General features: G+C 41.4%; 2 protein-coding genes across 4 annotated transcripts in view; one reads left to right on the forward strand and one right to left on the reverse strand.

The window, feature by feature from the left end:
* Nucleotides 1-829: 829 nt before the first annotated feature.
* On the forward strand, nucleotides 830-9,927 carry ALDH5A1 (aldehyde dehydrogenase 5 family member A1). 2 transcript variants are annotated; one of them, XM_034067187.1, is made up of 10 exons: nucleotides 830-1,150; nucleotides 1,386-1,469; nucleotides 2,539-2,709; nucleotides 2,987-3,103; nucleotides 3,519-3,662; nucleotides 4,550-4,693; nucleotides 5,527-5,685; nucleotides 6,247-6,416; nucleotides 7,161-7,219; nucleotides 7,372-9,927. In XM_034067187.1, exons 1-10 carry the CDS (start codon nucleotides 848-850, stop codon nucleotides 7,575-7,577), a joined length of 1,557 nt encoding a protein of 518 aa, XP_033923078.1. In that variant the 5' UTR covers nucleotides 830-847; the 3' UTR covers nucleotides 7,578-9,927. The 2 variants fall into 2 exon arrangements, with proteins under 2 accessions (XP_033923078.1, XP_033923085.1); XM_034067194.1 differs by having other exon boundaries at nucleotides 921-1,046.
* A 6,991-nt stretch (nucleotides 9,928-16,918) lies between these two features.
* Nucleotides 16,919-19,651, reverse strand: part of KIAA0319 (KIAA0319 ortholog) — a 29,894-nt gene continuing 27,161 nt past the window's right edge. For both annotated transcript variants that reach the window (XM_031049688.2, XM_031049687.2), the window contains exons 18-19: nucleotides 18,100-18,191; nucleotides 16,919-17,259 (exon numbers count right to left, since the gene is read on the reverse strand). In XM_031049688.2, coding sequence (XP_030905548.2) covers nucleotides 17,081-17,259; nucleotides 18,100-18,191 — 271 coding nt within the window. In that variant the 3' untranslated portion in view covers nucleotides 16,919-17,080. The remainder of the gene's footprint in view (nucleotides 17,260-18,099; nucleotides 18,192-19,651) is intronic.

Genomic DNA, 19,651 nt, shown 5'->3' on the forward strand with positions numbered 1-19,651 from the left:
ATTTGGACAGCGCAACTGCCATCACTGCACAGAAGTGAGGTTTCTGTTAACACATAAAGCATGGCAAAGAGCATCCTCCCAGTTTATCCAGTTCACGGCACACTTGCCTTACAACAACCGAGTCAGATTTCACGAAAACTTAAAGCAAATTGCCAGTGGGGCATTAATAGAAACACACTAGCTCCCAAGTTGTAGGCAACACGAAGTCCTAAGTTTGGTGAGCTGACAGCACATTGCACACATATACTTGGGTCATATCCAGACAGAAACCCCAGCTGATGATGGGGGAAATCATGGTAGCACTCCTGCCACATGCACTGCCATGAACTTTTATGTGACTGCAAAGGCTGGGTGTGCTGCAGCTCCCAGCCACCCCCCACGCAGACCTGACCCTGCCACCATGCCAGGGCACGGCTGACACATGTGGCACAGGCACGCCAGTCCTCGGCAACATGGTGGCACCGGGCAGGGCTTTCATACAGCCTTCATGCCACAGACTGACTGATACCACCATGGGACCCACTGGATGGAGACGAGGGCCACTGGCCCACTGCGACCACAGCCTCCTGCAGCCCGGTGCTCCTGCGGTTAAGCCATCAAGCACTCTTTCTCCTTCTGGATAGGGTCTCGATGAGGTTAAGAGAAAGCGGGCTCCGGGAAGCAGAAACTCCCAACTGTCATGCCCCTACCACTCCAACAGCAGACCAAACAACACCTTCTATCCCTACGCCTCTGCCGCTATGACCCGCGAGAAGCCGCGTCTGGCTCGGCCCCTCCGCAGCTCCTCCTCCGGGGCGGTGCGGGCAGGCTGGGCCCGGGCCCCGCCGCCTGTCGCCGGTGCGCGGCCATGGCGAGCCTCCTGCAGCGGCGGGCTGCCGCCACCCGCCGCCTCCTCCTCTCCCTACCCCCGCGGCCCTCAGGCCGGGCAGCAGCGCGGCGGCGCAACAACTGGGCGCTGCCCGCCTCCCTGGTGCGCTGGGGCGGCCTGGTGGGCGGCCGGTGGGTGGAGGCGCCCACCGTTTTCCCCGTGCAGGACCCGGCCAGCGGTGAGGAGTTGGGCCGAGTGGCCGACTGCGGGGCAGCCGAGGCGCGGGAGGCCGTGCGGGCAGCGCACGATGCCGGCGCCGCCTGGGGCAGCCTCCCCGCCAAGGTGAGCGGCCGCGGAACATGGCGTCCGCTGGGGCAGCGAGGGGGCTCCGGGCAGAGCGCGGCTCCCAGCGCCGCCCGGGGCGGGAGGTGGCCGCGGCGGGAGGTCCGGGGCTGCGGGAGCCACCCGTTCTCCGGCGGGCTGTGGGTCTGCCCCAGGGGTTGCCCGGGGCTTCGCTTCCCCGTCGGAGAAGCTCGGCCCTGAGGGCGGCAGCCACGGCAGCCTTCTGTCTTCCCAGGAGAGGAGCGTGCGTCTCCGCAGATGGTACGAGCTGATGATAGAGAACAAGGACGAGCTGGCGAGGATCATCACGGCCGAGAACGTGAGTAGGGCAGCAGGGCCGGCTGCCCCTCTGACCGGCCGTGGGCGCTGCGCCGTGCTCGCATTCAGCCTCCCTGGAAACGTGACACAGGGATGCCGGCACTGAAGTAAAGTAAACTGATGCGAACACTGAAATAAAACGGGCAGACGTCAAAACACCCTGTGTGCATTTCATCGGTTTGCCACCCTAATACTTCATAAAGTTGAGCCTATCAGACACAGTGTGTGCATTCACATCACAGGGTTAGGTCATTGGATACTGTTTCAAATGTTTCTGATGCACATACAGTCTTTTATTTCAATGACAATAGTACCTAACAGTCCAGCAGGAATCAGCCCCATGTTTTGCTTCATAGTATAGAAAAGCATACATCAACCTAAACCGTGGTGTTCATGGCAGAAGTGTTTGCGCTTTTGCAGTTTCCTTGACTTCGAAAAATTGCAGTATTATTAAAGTGAGTCTTCAAGCTGAATCCACTCAGTGTGCTCTGATTTGCACCGCAGAGCAGGCTGGGAGCTCACAAATTGTATACTTTTGGGTAAAACCATGGTGGGAGATACTTGAGCGCTCCTCTGTGGTGTCCCAGCTGCAAATGGGCATTCAGTCCACAGGATCAGACCTGGAGGTAGCCCAGAGTAATAGTCCCGAAAACATGTCCCTGGCAGACCTGTAATTGTTGTGCCATGATCTTCATCTTTCTCAGAATGCTAGTAGCAGCTAACTGCTGTGCTACATTTGTAATAAAAGACATGCTACATTTGCTATTCTACCTCCTTGTCTTGGGCAGGTGTGCTGGGTTCAGCCATAGAAGTCATTTTTCTCCTTGGTGCTGGCGCAGAATCCAGGCACAGCATACAAAATGTTGTCTCTACAATGACTGTATTGAAGCTGCACAGTTACTGCTGCAGCAATCATATAGGCCTTTTTGGAGATTGCAGTGTACATGATAGGGGATTATAAAGTACTCTGAAAAAGAACAGAAACTGATTTCAGATTCAGTTGACTTGATTTTTTTTGTATTACTTCAGTCTGCTGCTTACAGTGTTTCTTTAATCTGATCTAATCAAAGGGGAAGCCTCTGAAGGAAGCACAGGGTGAAATCCTGTATTCTGCCTCATTTCTGGAATGGTTTGCGGAGGAAGCTCGCCGGGTTTATGGTGATATCATTCCAGCATCTGCAAAAGACAGAAGAATCCTGGTGCTGAAGCAGCCTGTAGGAGTGGCAGCCATCATAACCCCAGTAAGCATAGCTGGTGTTTTGAAATCATGGGAAGGTTTTAAGCTCAGCCCACAGAATGGGGCTGTGGCCTGACTGATGGCTCCTCCAGTCCTTGCAAACACCCCTGTTAGGTTTCATTTCTGCCCTGTACTTGCTTCTTCCTGGATTGGCAGTGCTTCTCTGTAATGTTCACTTAGGACAGTGCACATCTGTTGGATTACAGAAAAGGTTAGCTATTTCTGCAAAAACAGAGGCAAAATTTTCCCAAGTTTGATTGTACTTTTTTCTCTCATCCTAGTGGAATTTCCCCAGCGCTATGATTACCCGGAAGGTTGGCGCAGCTCTGGCAGCTGGCTGTACAGTGGTAGTGAAACCTGCAGAGGACACACCGTTATCAGCATTAGCTCTTGGGGAGGTGAGCTCTTATGCTACGCTTTACCTTGGCAGTGGACTGAAGCTGTAAATGGGGAGTCAAGATGGGCTTTGAAGATACCTCTGGCCAGCTTCATATGTGAAGAAAGGGCATGCTGGCTTGATCCAGAGATTTAGTTTAGTAAGAATCTTTTAAAGTTGCTCTAATATGGTCTAGAACCTCAAAGAGGACCTGGCCATTTAGCAAAGAAAAACATCTTTCTATCTTTGGTTACTCTGACAACCAGCTTAAACTGGAGTGAGGCTGCTCTCTTGACACTGGCATCTGTTACTTGTGCTTTGGACTTCCAGTTTTCACTGACTTACAGACTGGTTTCTTTAAAATGGTAAACATTAGTGACTATTTTTTTTGTGCAAAATGCACTGATAATGCAAATTCTGTATTTCTTTTGTTGCAGCTTGCAAACCAAGCTGGAATTCCAGCAGGAGTGTATAATGTTGTTCCTTGTTCCAGACAACAGACAGCAGCTGTAGGGGAAGTCCTGTGCACTGATCCATTGGTAGCCAAAATATCTTTTACCGGCTCTACAGCAACAGGAAAGGTACGTAAGTGCACAGAATATCCTTGAAGAATATTACAGTGGTTATGCTGGGGGTGGGGGGGAGGGGGGAAGTGTGTGTCTTTATACAGAGATGCCTTCTTTTCTGGCTGTTGTATACAGATTGTCCAAATAACTGTGTACTTATTGAGATACTGCCTATTTACTTCAGTATCAGTACTTCACTGAAGGATGCCTGTGTGCAAGGTCTAGATAACTGCCTTTATTAAATTATGATATAAACAGTTCTGTACAAGATACTATTGTTTCATATCATAGGGTGACAATATACTAATAAGAACACTGAAATAGAGTTTCAAAGGTATTCTTCAGGAACAGCTTCTGCAGTTGAGAGGAAGTATTAGAGAAGTGAGGCCCTTGAATCTCACCTGTCAACCTTAGTCAAGAAGCAGTAACCACCATCTCTAATGAAATAAGCTTTATAACTGTAGAGTGTGGCTATAAGATGGTGGGATTCTGTGGGATGGCTGTACGCAGAATGAAAAGTCTGGTATCGAGGCAAATCTTAACACCAAGTTCTGTCAGATCTTGGAAGAATTTTGTAACAGTAGTCAAGATTTTTGTTATCCAAAAAGAAAAGAATGAGAAAACAACAGTGACAATACTAGTGTATAAAAGCCTGACTTGAACAACAGTTGATGAAAACCCTTCTCTCCAGTATTTCCTGGCCAGAATTCAATCTCTGAAGATTTTAATGAAGGAAATTAGTCCTTGTTTGTGTCATAGGAGAAAACAGATGGTCAAGCATTACAGAGAAGATGCAGATTAATTCCCTGCCAGAGTTAGTTTTTCACTGCTTTTTGTCTCTTGATTCCACAGTTCACATCTGGTAGAGGTACAGATTTTTGTGTCTCCTCTGTTGCCTACAGATACTGCTGAAACATGCAGCTGGTACTGTGAAGCGAGTTTCCATGGAGCTTGGAGGACATGCTCCCTTCATAGTGTTTGACAGTGCCAATGTAGACCGTGCTGTTGCAGGAGCCCTTGCTTCTAAGTATAGAAACTCAGGGCAGGTAAGACTAATGTTTTTGTCCTTGTTTATGGGAAGTGAAGAGCTGTACTTATAGTTTAAGCTGTAAATAAGCTACTTTATGTACAAGGAAAGCATAGAATGCTTCACAATGAAGCGTCACACGTGGCTTTGAGCACTCAAGCCAACTATCAGCAAGCCTGACATGGCAGTCAGTTCTGTCACTACGGAGAAAGATCACTAGAACCTCTTCAAGAGTATGAAAAGTGATAAGGCATTTTGTCAGCACTTTGTTGTTGGCAATAAATTAACTAGACCACAATTAATTGTGGTCAAACACAGACTGGATAAGATCTAACATGAAAGACACTTCTGTTGCTGCATAGAAGGGTCAAGTAGTTATTACTTTTGAGACTGTAGCAACCAAAATAGGATGCAATCAGAACAAAGTGGTAGCACAAATAGGCCACTGAAAGCGCTTAGAAACAAATTCCATGAAGAAAGCAAACTCGATTAGTGAGGGAATTAGAAAAAAAGACCCCACCCCATCAACTGTGATTTGAGGTTCTGCTGCTCAGTCCAGCACTGCTAATTAGAGGGTGCTTCTTGCAGATTCTGTACCTTGTTTGATCCATGTATCATTCAGCAGAACTCACAACGTCTCAAGTGACTTACATTTTCACACACATGCTGACAGCTTGTTGAAGTTGTATTCCTAAAGTGGGAGGGGTGATGAAAGAAATGGCAAAGCTGAGTAGCAGCTTAGGTAGAGGATGGATCACTGTAGTAACCTGAAGATGTGGCATGAAGGCCAGAATTAATTAATGGATAAATACAATATAAACTACTGTTTTTCCTTTTCTTGTTTGCTTTCAGACCTGTGTTTGCACAAACCGTTTCCTGGTGCAAAAGGGAATCCATGACAAATTTGTGGAAAAGTTTGCTAAAGCCATTGAGAGAGAACTACACGTTGGAAGTGGATTTGATGAAAATACTACCCAAGGGCCACTAATTAATGAAAAAGCAGTGGAGAAGGTATAAATTACTTAATTTTTCACATCTAAATTTCCTTTCTATGATCTATAACGTAACTTGAGATTTATATTTCACTTTTTTTCATGCTTGTTTTGTTAGAATGTATTTTCAGTGTAGCCAAAAGTGTATTCTGTCCTCCAAGAGAGCATATACTTGTAGACAAAACAGATGTGGCCACCTAACATATCACTCCCTTATTTCCATTAAGAGAAAAAAAGATTCCTCCTTTAGGAGAAACTAATTTGTCCTGATTACTTCCTAGCTGTTCTCAAGAACTTCTACTGAAATTGTATACACTGTGAGAGTGTGAATGTGAAAAGCTGAATCTTTTAATATCCATGAAACTAGGCTCATGCTCATAATTTATCCCTCTGAAATTATGTCAGACTCAGAGAAATAAAAATTCAGGAGAAATATGAATAATACTGCAAACAGTCTTCTGCAAAGTATAAACTTCTTCTCAAAATCTTTAATACTAGAGAGTATTATTTCTGCAGTGGAAAGTACACTGTTGCTCATTCCCGAATATTGACTTTGAGATTTCTGTTTTGCATACCTCAGGTAGAGAGACACATTAATGATGCGGTTTCTCAAGGAGCATCTATTGTGACTGGAGGGAAACGGCACAGTTTGGGGAAGAATTTCTTTGAGCCAACATTACTTAGTAATGTTACAACAGAAATGCTTTGCACCCAAGAGGAGACATTTGGCCCTTTAGCACCAGTTATCAAGTAAGATTATTAATTTTCCAGGTTAAAAATAGCAATTAAAATATGAAATATAATCTTAAATAAATAAGGTTTGAATGACAGTTTACCAACAGGTATTTTTATACAGTCACACAAGTCTTGTAATAAGACTGGAGTATACATATGAAAACTTACCTTGGATGTATAGTTGTTTCTTACTCTTGACACAATTTTAGCATCTCTTTAGCAAGTTTTGGAGAATTACTTTTAAATTGTATCAGCAGTTAAACAAAGGTACATACAGCAACACCTTCAGCAACTTCATGATTTGTGGTAGGAAGTAGGAGGCAGGACTTTGCAGATTGTCATGTGATTTCCTAGTCCTAATTTTTTTCTGATGCAGGATCCTGTGCAGCTCTCTTTGTTTCCTGAAACCTTTCCTGCCTACATTCAGAGCAATTGGATGTGGTGGAAGAACATACGGTTCTCTGATAGTTAAGAGTGCTTGTGTGGTTGGGGATACTGGTGGGCTGCCCTCTGTGAAGTAAATGTTTTAGTTATCAGTATCTAGGATGGATAAAGGCAACACTAACTACTTACCTGCAGTTTAAATGAAGTGGTAGAAACTCCTCTGCTGCTTCAAAATGAAAATTAATGTTTAAAATACACTTTAGGAAAAATCCTGTACCTTGACCTTGTATTTGATAAGGCTGCTGCTTGTGAGTCAGCAAGACGATAGATGAACTGCAGACCTCATTTGTGGTTTTTTTCTCTTTATATGGACAGATTTGATACTGAAGAAGAAGCTCTTGCCATAGCAAATGCAGCTAATGTGGGTTTAGCAGGTATGCTTGTGTCAGATAAGTGTGTTTCTGTAGTTTTGTGAGCTTTAGCGTTACTGAATAATGCTTTTAAATGTTAAGAAGTCTCTTTTTCAGAGTCTTCTCCAACTATTCTTCCTGGTTTTCATTTTCATTCCTGTATCTCTGTGTGGCAGGATATTTCTACTCCCAAGATCCAGCTCAGATCTGGAGGGTTGCAGAACAGCTGGAAGTTGGAATGGTTGGTGTTAACGAAGGCATAATCTCATCAGTGGAGAGTCCTTTTGGTGGGGTAAAACAGTCTGGCTTAGGGCGAGAAGGCTCAAAATATGGCATTGATGAATACTTAGAAATAAAGTATGTATGCGTTGGAGGCTTATAAAAATCTTCAAAAAGCACAATCCCAACAGTTTGGAAAAGCGTGCTGTAGTTTTAATAAGCTTCTTGAACCAGATTCATGTATGAATGCAACTTCTACCTTCCTTGAAACTAAGCAACCCTGTTCTGTATGTGTAGAGATAGTTACAGTATTCTGTGCTGCCATATGTTTTTATATGTTCTTAATTTATACATTGGTTTTCAGTAATGTGATTACAGTGTCTATAATTTTCAGCAAGGAGTAGGGAAGAATGCACATACATTATTCTTTGATTACCCCTGTGTGACTGGGAAGACTCGGGAGACTTGTGCAAAATGAAAACAGATCAAAACCTATGGCAAGGGGAAACTAGACCACCATTTTTCTACTGCCTCTAATGTTTCAGTGATGATGTTGGAGACTTTTGGGGAGGACAGTCTCCCTTCAGAATTTTGTGTACGTACTTGTCTTTTCTAACGTGGTTGTATTACCTGCTTTTAGAGACAGGTGTGCCTTTTGTTTGGGCTTTTTTTTAATTGTGAGAGAATCTGATGCTTATGAAAAGTAAGGAATTGCTTTTAGCTCCAGCTAAGCATCCACACATGTGAACCGACAGCTTTTTCAGTACATGTTAATGCTAGTTGCAAAGCTGCCAGCTGTTCAGCTTTGGGCTTTCAAGCAAAGAGCTGTAATTTGTGCCTAACAGTTTGCACACACCTGGGATCAAATACAACTTTTGTTTGACGTTTATGAACCCCAGCAGCCCTGAGAACAGGACAGTCCAGGAAAAACAAGGAGCTGCTGGCTTTGTGCATAGCAGGAGGAAGATGGGGTGCTTACTTGCAGGAATAACTTACATAATTGTGACACTATAAGGGCTGTGTGAAGGAAGCACAAGTGGTGACATGATGATACAGGTAAATTCCCTTCCATAAAAAGAATGTGACTGTCCTTGGGTAGAAGTAGTGTCACTGATGTAAATGTTGCTCAGTATCTAAAGGAACATTACTCACCACCTCCAAAGAACATGAGCACATAAATGGTTCTGTTCCTAGGGACTTTGTGCCTTGAATTGGATGTGTGGTTACACAGGTGAATGTCCATTAGGGAGGAAGGCTTAAAAACCTTTAAACTTGGCCAACTTATTGCCTAATAAAGATTTAAATAGAAGTGATTAGAGGTGAGATTTCTATGCATCACCTTACCCCTTTGTCATCTTCAAAAGATGATGTAAAGCTTCCTTAATATGAAACAAACAATGCTGTTTAAACTTTATTTTTCATGGAAGTCAAAAGAAGCACTTGAAAAATGAGCAGTGTTAATGTGGCAAATAAATCAGCACTGCAGAAGCTACAGGGAATAAATTCTGTTTCCTGTGTTGGTTAAATTTATTTCATGGGGTTAATCCATTAATTATTGAAAATAAATGAAAGAAGGCAGCAGAGCTCTTCTTTCTATACATTAATGAATGTACCTTATGAAATGGGCTATTTTATCCAATCAGGCAAAGAGGTACCAGGTAATACAAGACTTGGGGAGGGGGGAAGGCAAGCCACGACTGAGTTTCACAGGGTTTTTTTTTTTAAAGCGCACATAAAGTAGCATTGACTGCTACTGATTATTTCTAAGTATTTTTATGGTTATATGTGTGTAACGCTTGAGACCTGGTGGGTCTGGAGCACGTCTGTCAGTAGTATTTGTGCATCGTGCCAACTGAACGGTAGTTAAAGGACATTTAACTGCCCTTCTGGTAATTTCCACTGCACCAAAAAAACACATTTAAGATAGTGAAGTGCACAGACTTAAAACATGTCTGCCTGTGAACTGCAGTGTAAGATAAAAATTAAAGTTATTTCATTGATTGCTCTATGACAATGCAGTCTTGAATGTGGGTCTACCTATTGGGACAGTGCAGTTGGAGGATACATTCTTTAACCCACTGCTCTCTTCATTGCAAAGTTACTGGTCTGATGCATTGGTACATTTATAAACTTGCTGTCTTTTCAGAGAATAGCACTGTTAATGAGTAAATGTTTACTTTTTTCCTAGCAAATAATACCTTTTACTATGCCTGATAACAAGCACAAACCAGAATTAAAGATAAGGGACATTATGAACTTCAAAAATACCTTTGGCTGGATTGGATTGTGGTTGTATTCTAGCATAGTATCCATCTGTCAGCAAGGTCTACATCAGTTAAGCACAGAATATTCTTAAACTTGTCTTCATAACAAAAGCTGTGATTCTTCAACAAAACGTATACTTGAATTCTCACACTTCAGTTATGTTGGTTACACTTGTGATAGTCTAGCAATTTCTGGGTACTAAAACTGTGATGGAAAAATATTTTCTGTTAATAAAGAACTTAAGTGAATTGTGTGGTTTATTACCTTATCCAATGCTGAACTGACAAACTGACAGCAGCCACATTAAGTTCAGTTCCTCAGATTTGCAGATTTTTTTGTTCTGCTAGCTTCAGCACTGGAAAAATAGACACGTCTTTGCATCCACCCGTTCACAGAATGGTTTGGGTTGAGGTGTAAGATTTTGTTACCTTTATTACAGTCCCTTGAATCTAAACCAAATAGATGGCACTACTTTGACATACTAATATGACATCAGTCATTTTGTATGCTCATTTTTTATGCTGAATCACACATTTTACCACAAGATAAAGGCTTTGTGGATCAGAGTGCCTATCCCTGCTTTCAGGATACAATTACTTGCATAATTATTTCATTTCTTAATACTTAGATTTTTGGAGCTGTTTTATTTGCATTCAGTTAATACGGTTCTGAAGCCTCAGAAACCATCTTCTGGTTTCTGACCTCACTTAGCCAATTTCCATTTTCTTATGTTACCCTTTAAACAGCTGTTGTTTGACCCCCAATCCTCTTTGTGTAATAAAACTTTTTAAGAAGCTATATTTACCTGTTCTACCAAATACTAAGATTTTCAACTTAAATAGGCAAAAATCTCCAGCTAGTGCATAAGGTTTTTTTAATTAATTCTTGTCTATTTTTATGCTAAGCTGTCAAAGTTAACTTGGGTGCCAGTGAGGGAGGCTTTTGATGGTAGTAACACTAGCCCAATCCCAGTGAAGATAGTAAGTCTTACTGAGAAATATGTCAACATCTAGTACTTACTTTTTGTTTGCAGTAGCTGGCAGCTTGCACTGTTATCTCTTACCATCAAGATCAAGGAAATGTTTTAACAGGCTACTGTTCTTGCAGCCTATCCATTTCCCAGACACGGGTGTTTCTAGACATCTTTATGCTTTCATGATTAACTCACAACATAAACAGCAGTTTAAATGGTTTTCACAGAGTAAGATAGCTTTTACTTTTTTAAATCAATCAGACACATGTTGGGAGTTAGTCAGTCCTGTAAGTAAAAGAAGCTCCATCCTTTCACTTGGCATTGAAGATACTGTCTCACTGTAACTGGCAGAATCATAACCATAACCGGTTATGCCCTTTGTTCTAGCCCTACTGCTTATGGAAGGATTAATATGATTAAGATATGCCATCTTAAAGGAAAAGGTTTAAGTATGGTGTTCGAAAGTTCCAAGTTAAATCTTAATGCTTGCTTAAAGAGTTTTCAATGTCAAAACTTTCTAAGACCTCCCAAGACACGAGAATTTGGTGGTTTATTCACTTTAGGAATCACTAATTACCTTCTGTGCACAAGCCCAGAAGCTTCTGTCAGCCTACTTAACGGGGAGGGGGAAGGCTGTTGCTGTGACCAAAGTGTACAATGCGGGAGAAAAGACAGATGCCATTCTTCAATAAGAAATGATGCGTTACCTTACCAGCTTATTTAGCAGCCAGTGTTCCCTTGTAAGAGTCAGGTATGAACCTAAGAGGCACCATGTAGACTGTGACACCGGGTATCCAAATACACTTAATTTTTACTCTTGCTTTTATGGGTATGTTTTTTCCTTACAGAAAGACACTTGTATCTCATAGTACCTTTTATTATGATTTAGCACAAACTTCACACACACTGATGCATGGATTTTTCTTTTCCAGTTCTGAAACAGGCAGCATAACCTACCCCTAGTTAACAGCAGTATTTTGGGTTATATTGCACACTAGCATCTCTGATTACTGCAGTGATTATACTCACAAATACTCAAGTATTGTATTTGCTATAGAATAAGCCACAAAACTTGCAAAATAACCACGCTTGGCATGGCAGCTGGTGAATATTTACACACAGCCAATTAAACCAAGTTAAGGACAAGCACCACATGAAAAATACTGTAAACTACAGTAATTTTTTTCTGCTCTCTAATGTACTGACTTACGCTACCTGTCTGAAAAAAAAGACACTGGTTTGCTTTTGTCAGTAGGAACATGTCATACAGACATAAGCTATGGTATACAACTTATCTCTATTATCCTGATTTGAGTGTCAAGTCCAATGCAGAAAACCATGTCTAAAAGAGTACCTGACAAGTTCCTAGAATGAAAGACAAAACTTTATTAGTAGTTACATAAATGTAGTAATTTCAGCTCAGAAATGGCTCCAGTTACAATACATTATTATTTGCAATAAATAGCATCTTCTAGAAACAGACTTGTAACATAAATTCTGTAATAGCTCACCTGTCCACCTACAGGGAGAAGCACTTCAATACACAAACCATTGATGTATAGCTTATCTGCACTTGATCTGTAGCCTGTGCAAAAGAAAAAAAAATTACTTCCCTTTTCTTCCTCCTTTTTTTGAAGCGTATTTCTAATCTTTAGGGTTTACTCCCTTGCCTTGGGGAGTTCAGAACCTAAAAGTTATATGAAATGTGTTCTCCTTTGCTGCAGAAGTATGGGATTTGTATTCTAGTTAGTGATCAATGACAAGCAGTAGATAAGGTTAAGAAATTAACTGACTATCCCATTTCCCTTCTTCTAGAAGAAAGGCTACTTCTCTCAAACCTCATAAATAGCTCAGAAGACTAAAGTAGCTATCACTTTATTACCACCACCTGAAAGCCCCAGCTGACTGCTGCCCATTATTAGTATATTGAGGGGCAAAATTAGTTTCCCTTAGGCTTAGAACAGGAATAAGAAATACGCCTAAGCACTCAAGTTATTTCAAGAACATCAGAACTGTCTAAGGAAAATTTAAATTCAGCATAGAAAACACATGTGCTCACTCTCCCTCTGAGAGGTGCACACACTAAATTCCTTGCATGTGTATGCACTTGTTTGCCCACAAGAGACCAAGAAAGAAAAGGAAAATTAGCATCATAAGAATAGCATCATAAGAAAACAGCTGACAGCACAAAGTGCTCGAACAGTTCCTGTATCTGATGCATCTTGACAGGACACTAACACTGTTTACTTAAAGGACACAGCTGGAAAAGTTTTACTATTATACATGAAGCGAGAACAATCTTTTTCTTTCCTTCCCCAGATTAGCAATCTGTAATTAGACTGTTCACATTTTGCTGAATTTCTAAACAATCTACTTAGTTAACTTGAACGTCTGAACCACAGGACAGGGAATCTGGATGTGCATCTCAGCAGATTTGCCAAGGCAAATTTGTTTTGTACTGTGGTAGCATTTTGGTTAAGAAATTTAAAAACAAAGGCCTATGACCCGTTTGCAGCATGGCAGTTCCATGCTGTGTACACACTGTGCCGAGTACTGAGCCTGTTTAATGCCTCAGGCAGTAATGGTAAGGAAATATTTTTCCAAAATATACTCCTTAAAATGCAAACAAAAGACAATTCTTTTGCAGAGGGACAATCTCTGCTTGTGCATGATCAGCCTGTATAAATTGACACAAGATGCAAATGAAAGTCCAGTGCTTACGAGGCACTTCAAATATCAACACTGTCTGCCTTCAAAGAGAGGCAGTATCTTACAGTTCCAAACTGAATATATTATTTATTTTCACAGAATTGTAAAATAGTTTGGGTTGGAAAAGACCTTTAATCAAGTCCAACCGTTAACCTAGCACAGCTATGTCCTCCACAGTGGACTCTGAACTATATATGACAAGCTATATCTGGTCTCCTCCGCTTTTCAGTGCAGACGAGACTGTTGGGAATATCTCCATCCCAATTTCACAAAGAAACTGCCAGCACTCTTTCTGTATATGAAGAAAAACAGTATGTGGAAGTAAACCTAAGGACTGAGAACCTGCTTCAAACCCATCACAGCCCAAACCAGAACTGGCATCAGAACTCCACCACTGCATTTGCAGCTTGACAGCTTGTTTTCCAAACCTTTTGTTCCAGCTATGACATGACATGCTGCACGAAGGCGACAGTTCTAGGAAAATAAAAATTATATGGATCAAGAAACAAGGCTTGCTATAATCTCTCCTAAAGTCCTGACAAAATTATGCTGACACAAATATCACAAATCCAGAAACTATTATTTTCAACTTCGGTGCAAGTTTCATATTAAGAGCAAACCTGATCTTATGTAAGAAGAATGACATCTCCTTCCAAGGACATGAAAGGATCAAACTAGTACAATAAGAAGCAGCTCAAAACTTTAAACAATATTCAAGACCCCCCTGGACAAGTTCCTGTGTGATGTACTCTAGGTTACCCTGCTCTTGCAGGGGGATTGGACTAGATCTTTCAAGGTCCCTTCCAACCCTTGGGATTCTGTGATTCTGTATATTCAACTTTCAATACATAACTAAAACATTGTTAGCAACAAAGATGTCAAAGCATCATCTAGAGAACAGAATTTATTAAGCAACTTTCACTTACTAGGGCCTTGGCCATACAAAATTGGTTTAATGTTTCTGATTTGTTGAAGTGAGAAATAGCCAAATCATGCATACCTTCTCATGTCACATGCGCTTACCACCAATCCAAAGATCTGAGCCCAGAGTGTGTTTGGGCTAGGGAACTCAGCAGCATTGAGGAAAGCAGGTTTATGATTTCTGTCATTGCTTTACTAGAGAATCTGTCTCTAGTTTGTGTTTTTCTTGAAAGAACAACCTACTAAGCTTCAGCACCAGCTTTAGAAACATAAAATAAACCCAGAGCACAAGTGACTGACTTCACAAAACTGAAGGATGCTGCTGACTACACTGACATGTCCTAAAAGGTAAGTTTATAGATAAAAGGCACACTGGATACAGTATTTAGCAGAAGCATTAACAGCAGCATGGCCAATAAAAAGTTGTAGTTCCTTATACAACTCTTTTGTTTAAAATGCATGTTTCTGGGAACATAATTCCTTCTAGAACATTTTGGGAATTTGTGCGGAATGGCTTAAGCCCAACATTCCAATTTGAAAAAGAAAACAAAACTAGTGTTTTGAGTGGGCCTTAACTTTCTTCGGGAATGCTTAAAAGTAAATGTTGTATTATTATGTTAACACATTTGGAGCAGAAACTGAAAGAGATCAGAACCTGACCTTGCTTTTATTGACCAAGTTATTTAAAAATATATATACAGTCACACATTTAAAAAGGGGGAAGGTGAGATAAAGTTAGATTTTTTTCAATAAACAGCCTAAAACCCCCATACACAGAGTTAAAACTTAGCTTCTAAAAAAAAGCAAATCACACCATTTATACTGCATCTTGCTGGTGGGTATGGGAAAAACCATGGAAAACTCTTGCATTATCCTTTTTTAGCTCTTCACAGCTTCTCCCACCACTATGACTCCTGCAGCTACACTTGGCTCTCCAGAAAAATGCAGGGCTGGGCACAGGATAGATACTCTTCAGTGCAGCCTTAGTAGCCTTAGGGACTTCTGCTAGCTGTGTTTGAGAATCAAAAGTACGAAACCAGTTATAAGCATGCCATGTTGCTGCAACTTTTGACTACTGATTCCTTCCAACCTAGATAGTTTGTCTGTCTTTTGCCCAACTCTTATTAACGAATGAAGCACAGAAGCCACAGTGTTCAACCCAAGTAATCTGTTGTGCCAGACTTTTACAAAAGGATGGAGAAAGACCCAAAATTCTCTACCAAATTATTCCTTATGATGGAGGCAGTCATGATGATTATGATGACCTTTCTCATCTGTTCTCATACTGTTCCATCCTTCTCTGTTAATGGATTCTGCACCACAAGATTTAATTAAAAAAAGTGTTAAAACAAAACCAAAAAAACTGTCCAAAATGCTCCCAGAGGAATGTTTTCTCCATCAGAATACACCGTTCCTCCAGCTCAGCCCAAGATTCCAGCATGTCAGTAAAGGAGCTCCAGAAAAGGCTGACATTGTGGCCACCCAGTTCCATTGACACAGATGCCCCTACAAGTGAGGCTTAAGTACAAAAGCCTTCAGTTTGAGATTTCAAGAACAGTACTGGGGGCATGGCTTTAAAGCCGAACAAGCACACTGTAAAGAAATTATCCAGATTTGAACATTGGAACTCCAATATGCCTACCCTTCCAAAGCACCTAAAGGGATCTCTTTAGGTCAATACACCTAGCTGCTGCATAGCCACAGAGAAAAAGTAAAACAACCTGATGTTCAAGCTAAAACCTTTCCCAGTACCAGTTCTCATGACCATGAATGTAGGTGTTGAACCTCCTGCTCCACATAGGGTGTTTCACCACAAGCATTTCAGTACACAAATGGCTGGCACATCGTTTAATTGAGCACTGGGGCTTACAGATGGAAACTTGTCTTAGATGATGGTTCAGTCTTAGAAGGTCCAGAGCTCTTTAGAAGTGCTCTCTAAGCAAAAGGTTGTTTGAGATGCTCAAAATGCTTCTGAAGGTGCATTAAACAATGTCCTTCATGCCTTTCTGTTACTGTTTCCTAGCTGAATGTGACAGACACCAGAGAGCCAAAGCACCTTCATCATTACAGAAGCAACATGGACAGCTGGACTTCCCTGCAGGAATCATATTTTATGTAAATACAGGGAACATTGCATCCTACAGGACACAGATGTATCACATTACAGGTGATTAAATGTACTGCTAAGTGTAAGCTTTCTTTGAAAACAAGACACTTCCATCTGATGAGCACTACCCTAGAAAAGGAAGTTACAAAGCACAGTCAGATATAAATACAATGCCCTAAAAATGCTCTGTCTTGGTGTTTTCAACCTAAACCGAAAACAAAGATGGAGCTTGTGATCGCATATTGCTCTCTATAGTTGTAAGGGAATTTATCTGTATTGGCTTTTGCTGGTTTAGGTCAGCATTGTAATCACACTGCTTCTCTGAGAGAAAAAGACAGGAGCACAGTACATGAATCTTTACGCATTTCAGTTACCATTGTTAGTTCCATAGCAGCCCTGGCTAGTCTGTAGCAGTGATACAGATAAAAGGGCCTTCTGAAGTTTAAACAACATTCAGTATGGAACATGCAAGAAGTAAGATGTGCTCTTCCATGTTCCTGTAATGGTGACAAGAGGAGTTAGCTGACCATTTAGTCCTTCTTCCTTTCTTTCCTTAACTGTGCCAGAAATTTCCCCTTTCAATCTGTAATTAGTTGATATTTTAGGAAGCTTTTGGTTCTGGAAAACCAGGTGGGTCAACATGTTTTAGATGTGTTGGATCAGTGTGTTCTGTGCTTTTACCCTCATTCAGTTATCTGTCTTTGGAGCTGTAGTTGAAGGAAACCCCGTTTCTGATGGATCCATTCATGAGGGTTTTAGGATTCTCTCTTTCAATCTTTTCTCTACTGAAGATAGTGTCCTGATCACTGTCGAACTCTGATTCAGAAACCATCAGGCTGGAGTTGTGTTCTGTACTTCTGTGCTTTATACCTGACAAGAAAAAAAAAAACAAACAGTAAAACAAGCTCATTAGAAAGGTTTAACTTAAGTAACAACTAATCACCCTCTCTTCTGCTGTGATATGAAGTACAAGTGAAAACATTCTCTTCAATCCTGCACAACAGTGTCCACCATTGCCACCACCAACATAAAAACTGGCCTATGAGGTATTAGACAGATACTCCTCTGACTTCACTGCAGGCCCATCAATCTATAGCTCTGAAATGCAAGTATATACATTAAATTTAAACCAATTAGATATCTTGATACATAGCCTATGTACTTTTCAGAGCTTGAATCTGGAAATTAATCTGTCCACTGAACTATCTGATTAACACGAGCAGCAATGAAAGGTCACGATTTCTACAGAAATGTTGTCTGTCTTTTTAGGACAGAAGTTTCTCAGGGTGATTTTGTTTCCCCCTGCTAATAAATGAAACTCTGGTAAATAAAAAATACATATGAAAAGAGGATAGCGGTTAAAGTCTGCTGATATTTAACAGGATGCTTCTGGGCCAGGAGGGAACTGCTGCACAGCAATAAAAACAGCTCAAAATTAAAGTGTGTGCAGGGGAGGAAGGGGTTACACGGAGAAAGTCTGCAGGACAATCAGATGTTCTAACAAAGCAGCTTAGAGCAGTGGCTGAGTCCAAGGCATCATGAAAGAAATGAAGTGGATACTCCCTCAACCATTTAATTCTCCATGCTTGCCTCTGCCATTCCCAGATCTGTAGGTCAGTTTCTGGGCTTCTCCTGACTGCAGGTGTCAATTCAAATGCATTGACAGTAAGCTTGGTGGGTAAGTTCACAGCTGAAACAGATAGCACTTACCATATTTGGGTCGTAGCTCCATTCTCTCCTGCTCATCTATGTTATCCAGGATGGTATATTTTGTTTTCTTTCTTATCTTCGTTCTCTTTCTGCTAAAAGATATGTATCAAAAAGACATTCAGTTTTCATGTACACACATAAATCTGCTGGTCTCCCTTTCAAAAAAGTTAACTATGAACCCCAATATACAGAACCTCATTGTGCTTTCTTGCCTGCATTTAAAGAGTTGTTCCAGCTTATACCTGTATAAAGCAGCTGTAAAATCATATTCTCTGGTCTAGATTGATTTTCTCTCTGATTTAAAAAGATGAAGAAAGCAAGAAAGACTGACTTGCTTTCCTAGGCCACAGGGTTCAGTTTGTTCAATGTCAATATAGTAACTAGATACAAGGTAGGCATACATTCATTTCCAAATAAAATTTCTGCAAGAATTGGTTAGGTGTTCTCACCCCCACTCTTCTTTTTAACTGAGAGAACTGGTGCTTGTCTGGTTATGCTTACAAAGAAAACCAAACAATAAAGGAAGTTAGCTCCCTCATATATACACATGCAGGGACAAAGCCATAATGGTTTGTAGGCAAATCCCCACTAATTCTTTCTTCATTCAAATCCTCCCCCAGCATCTGTTTCTACAATGCTGCAAAGATCATCATCATCTCTATGTTATCTGATCATTAATACAGACAGAAAAATCCTTGAGCTAAAGAACAGACACAGAACTTTTTGTTGTATTGGATCAAGAAGGAACAAAAGATTTCAGGGTAGAAATCAAAGCACTCATGCATGAAACCAAGTGGACACCTCCTAGAAGATGCTCACAATTCAGGTACTTTTCCAGCATTCTTTCTCATAGCTTTGAGGGAGGTGGGTGGAACATGCCCTTTGCCAAGGCAATAATTGACTCTGGCAATGTCTGGAGAAGCACTGCCACCCAGATGGCAGTTTACAGTGGAGAAGACACCTACTGCTCAGCTGACATGACAGCCACAGCCAGCTACTCAGCCTCCCCTCTACATGATCTAAAAAAAAAATGAGTTTATTTGGCAATTCAGCAATGGCTTTAAAACATCCAAAACTCCAGCCAAATCTTGGATTAGGGTATCTCTCTTTCCTGCAGTTTCCACAAAGCAAAGGGCATCTCTTGCCATTCTGTCCTGTGTAGCATTTCCTTCCTTCTTTTTTGATACATTTACTTGTACCAACCAGCCCTCACTCTCTGGCACAAGCCACATGAGGACAAAGGACAGAAGCAGCTGAAATAATAGATTCATAGAATGATTTGGTTTGGAAGGAATCTTAAAGGTCATCTAGTTCCAACCCCAGCCACAGACGGGGACACCTTCTGCCAGATCAAGTTACTCAAAGCCCTGTCCAAGCTGGTCTTGAACACTGCCAGAGATGGAGTACCCACGACTTTTCCATAAATAATCCTTTTCTCATCAAATCATGCAAGCCTGTGAGGCTCCACCCTACATTGTGGGGCTAGAACAGAAGACACTTCTATTCAAACCTAATGACTACATTGTGTCTTCAACCACAAAACAGAAAACCA

The sequence above is a fragment of the Melopsittacus undulatus genome, chromosome 1 (genome assembly GCF_012275295.1).
Source record: "Melopsittacus undulatus isolate bMelUnd1 chromosome 1, bMelUnd1.mat.Z, whole genome shotgun sequence".
Lineage (NCBI taxonomy): Eukaryota > Metazoa > Chordata > Aves > Psittaciformes > Psittaculidae > Melopsittacus > Melopsittacus undulatus.

What these genes read in the sequence shown, in the direction of transcription:
- ALDH5A1 (XM_034067187.1), top strand. Translation starts at nt 848, where the DNA reads ATGGCGAGCCTCCTGCAGCGGCGGGCTGCCGCCACCCGCCGCCTCCTC. An exon ending in TGGCAGCCATCATAACCCCA is followed by an intron (nt 2,710 to 2,986) that starts GTAAGCATAGCT and finishes CTCTCATCCTAG; the next exon opens with TGGAATTTCCCCAGCGCTAT. An exon ending in ATGAAAAAGCAGTGGAGAAG is followed by an intron (nt 5,686 to 6,246) that starts GTATAAATTACT and finishes TGCATACCTCAG; the next exon opens with GTAGAGAGACACATTAATGA.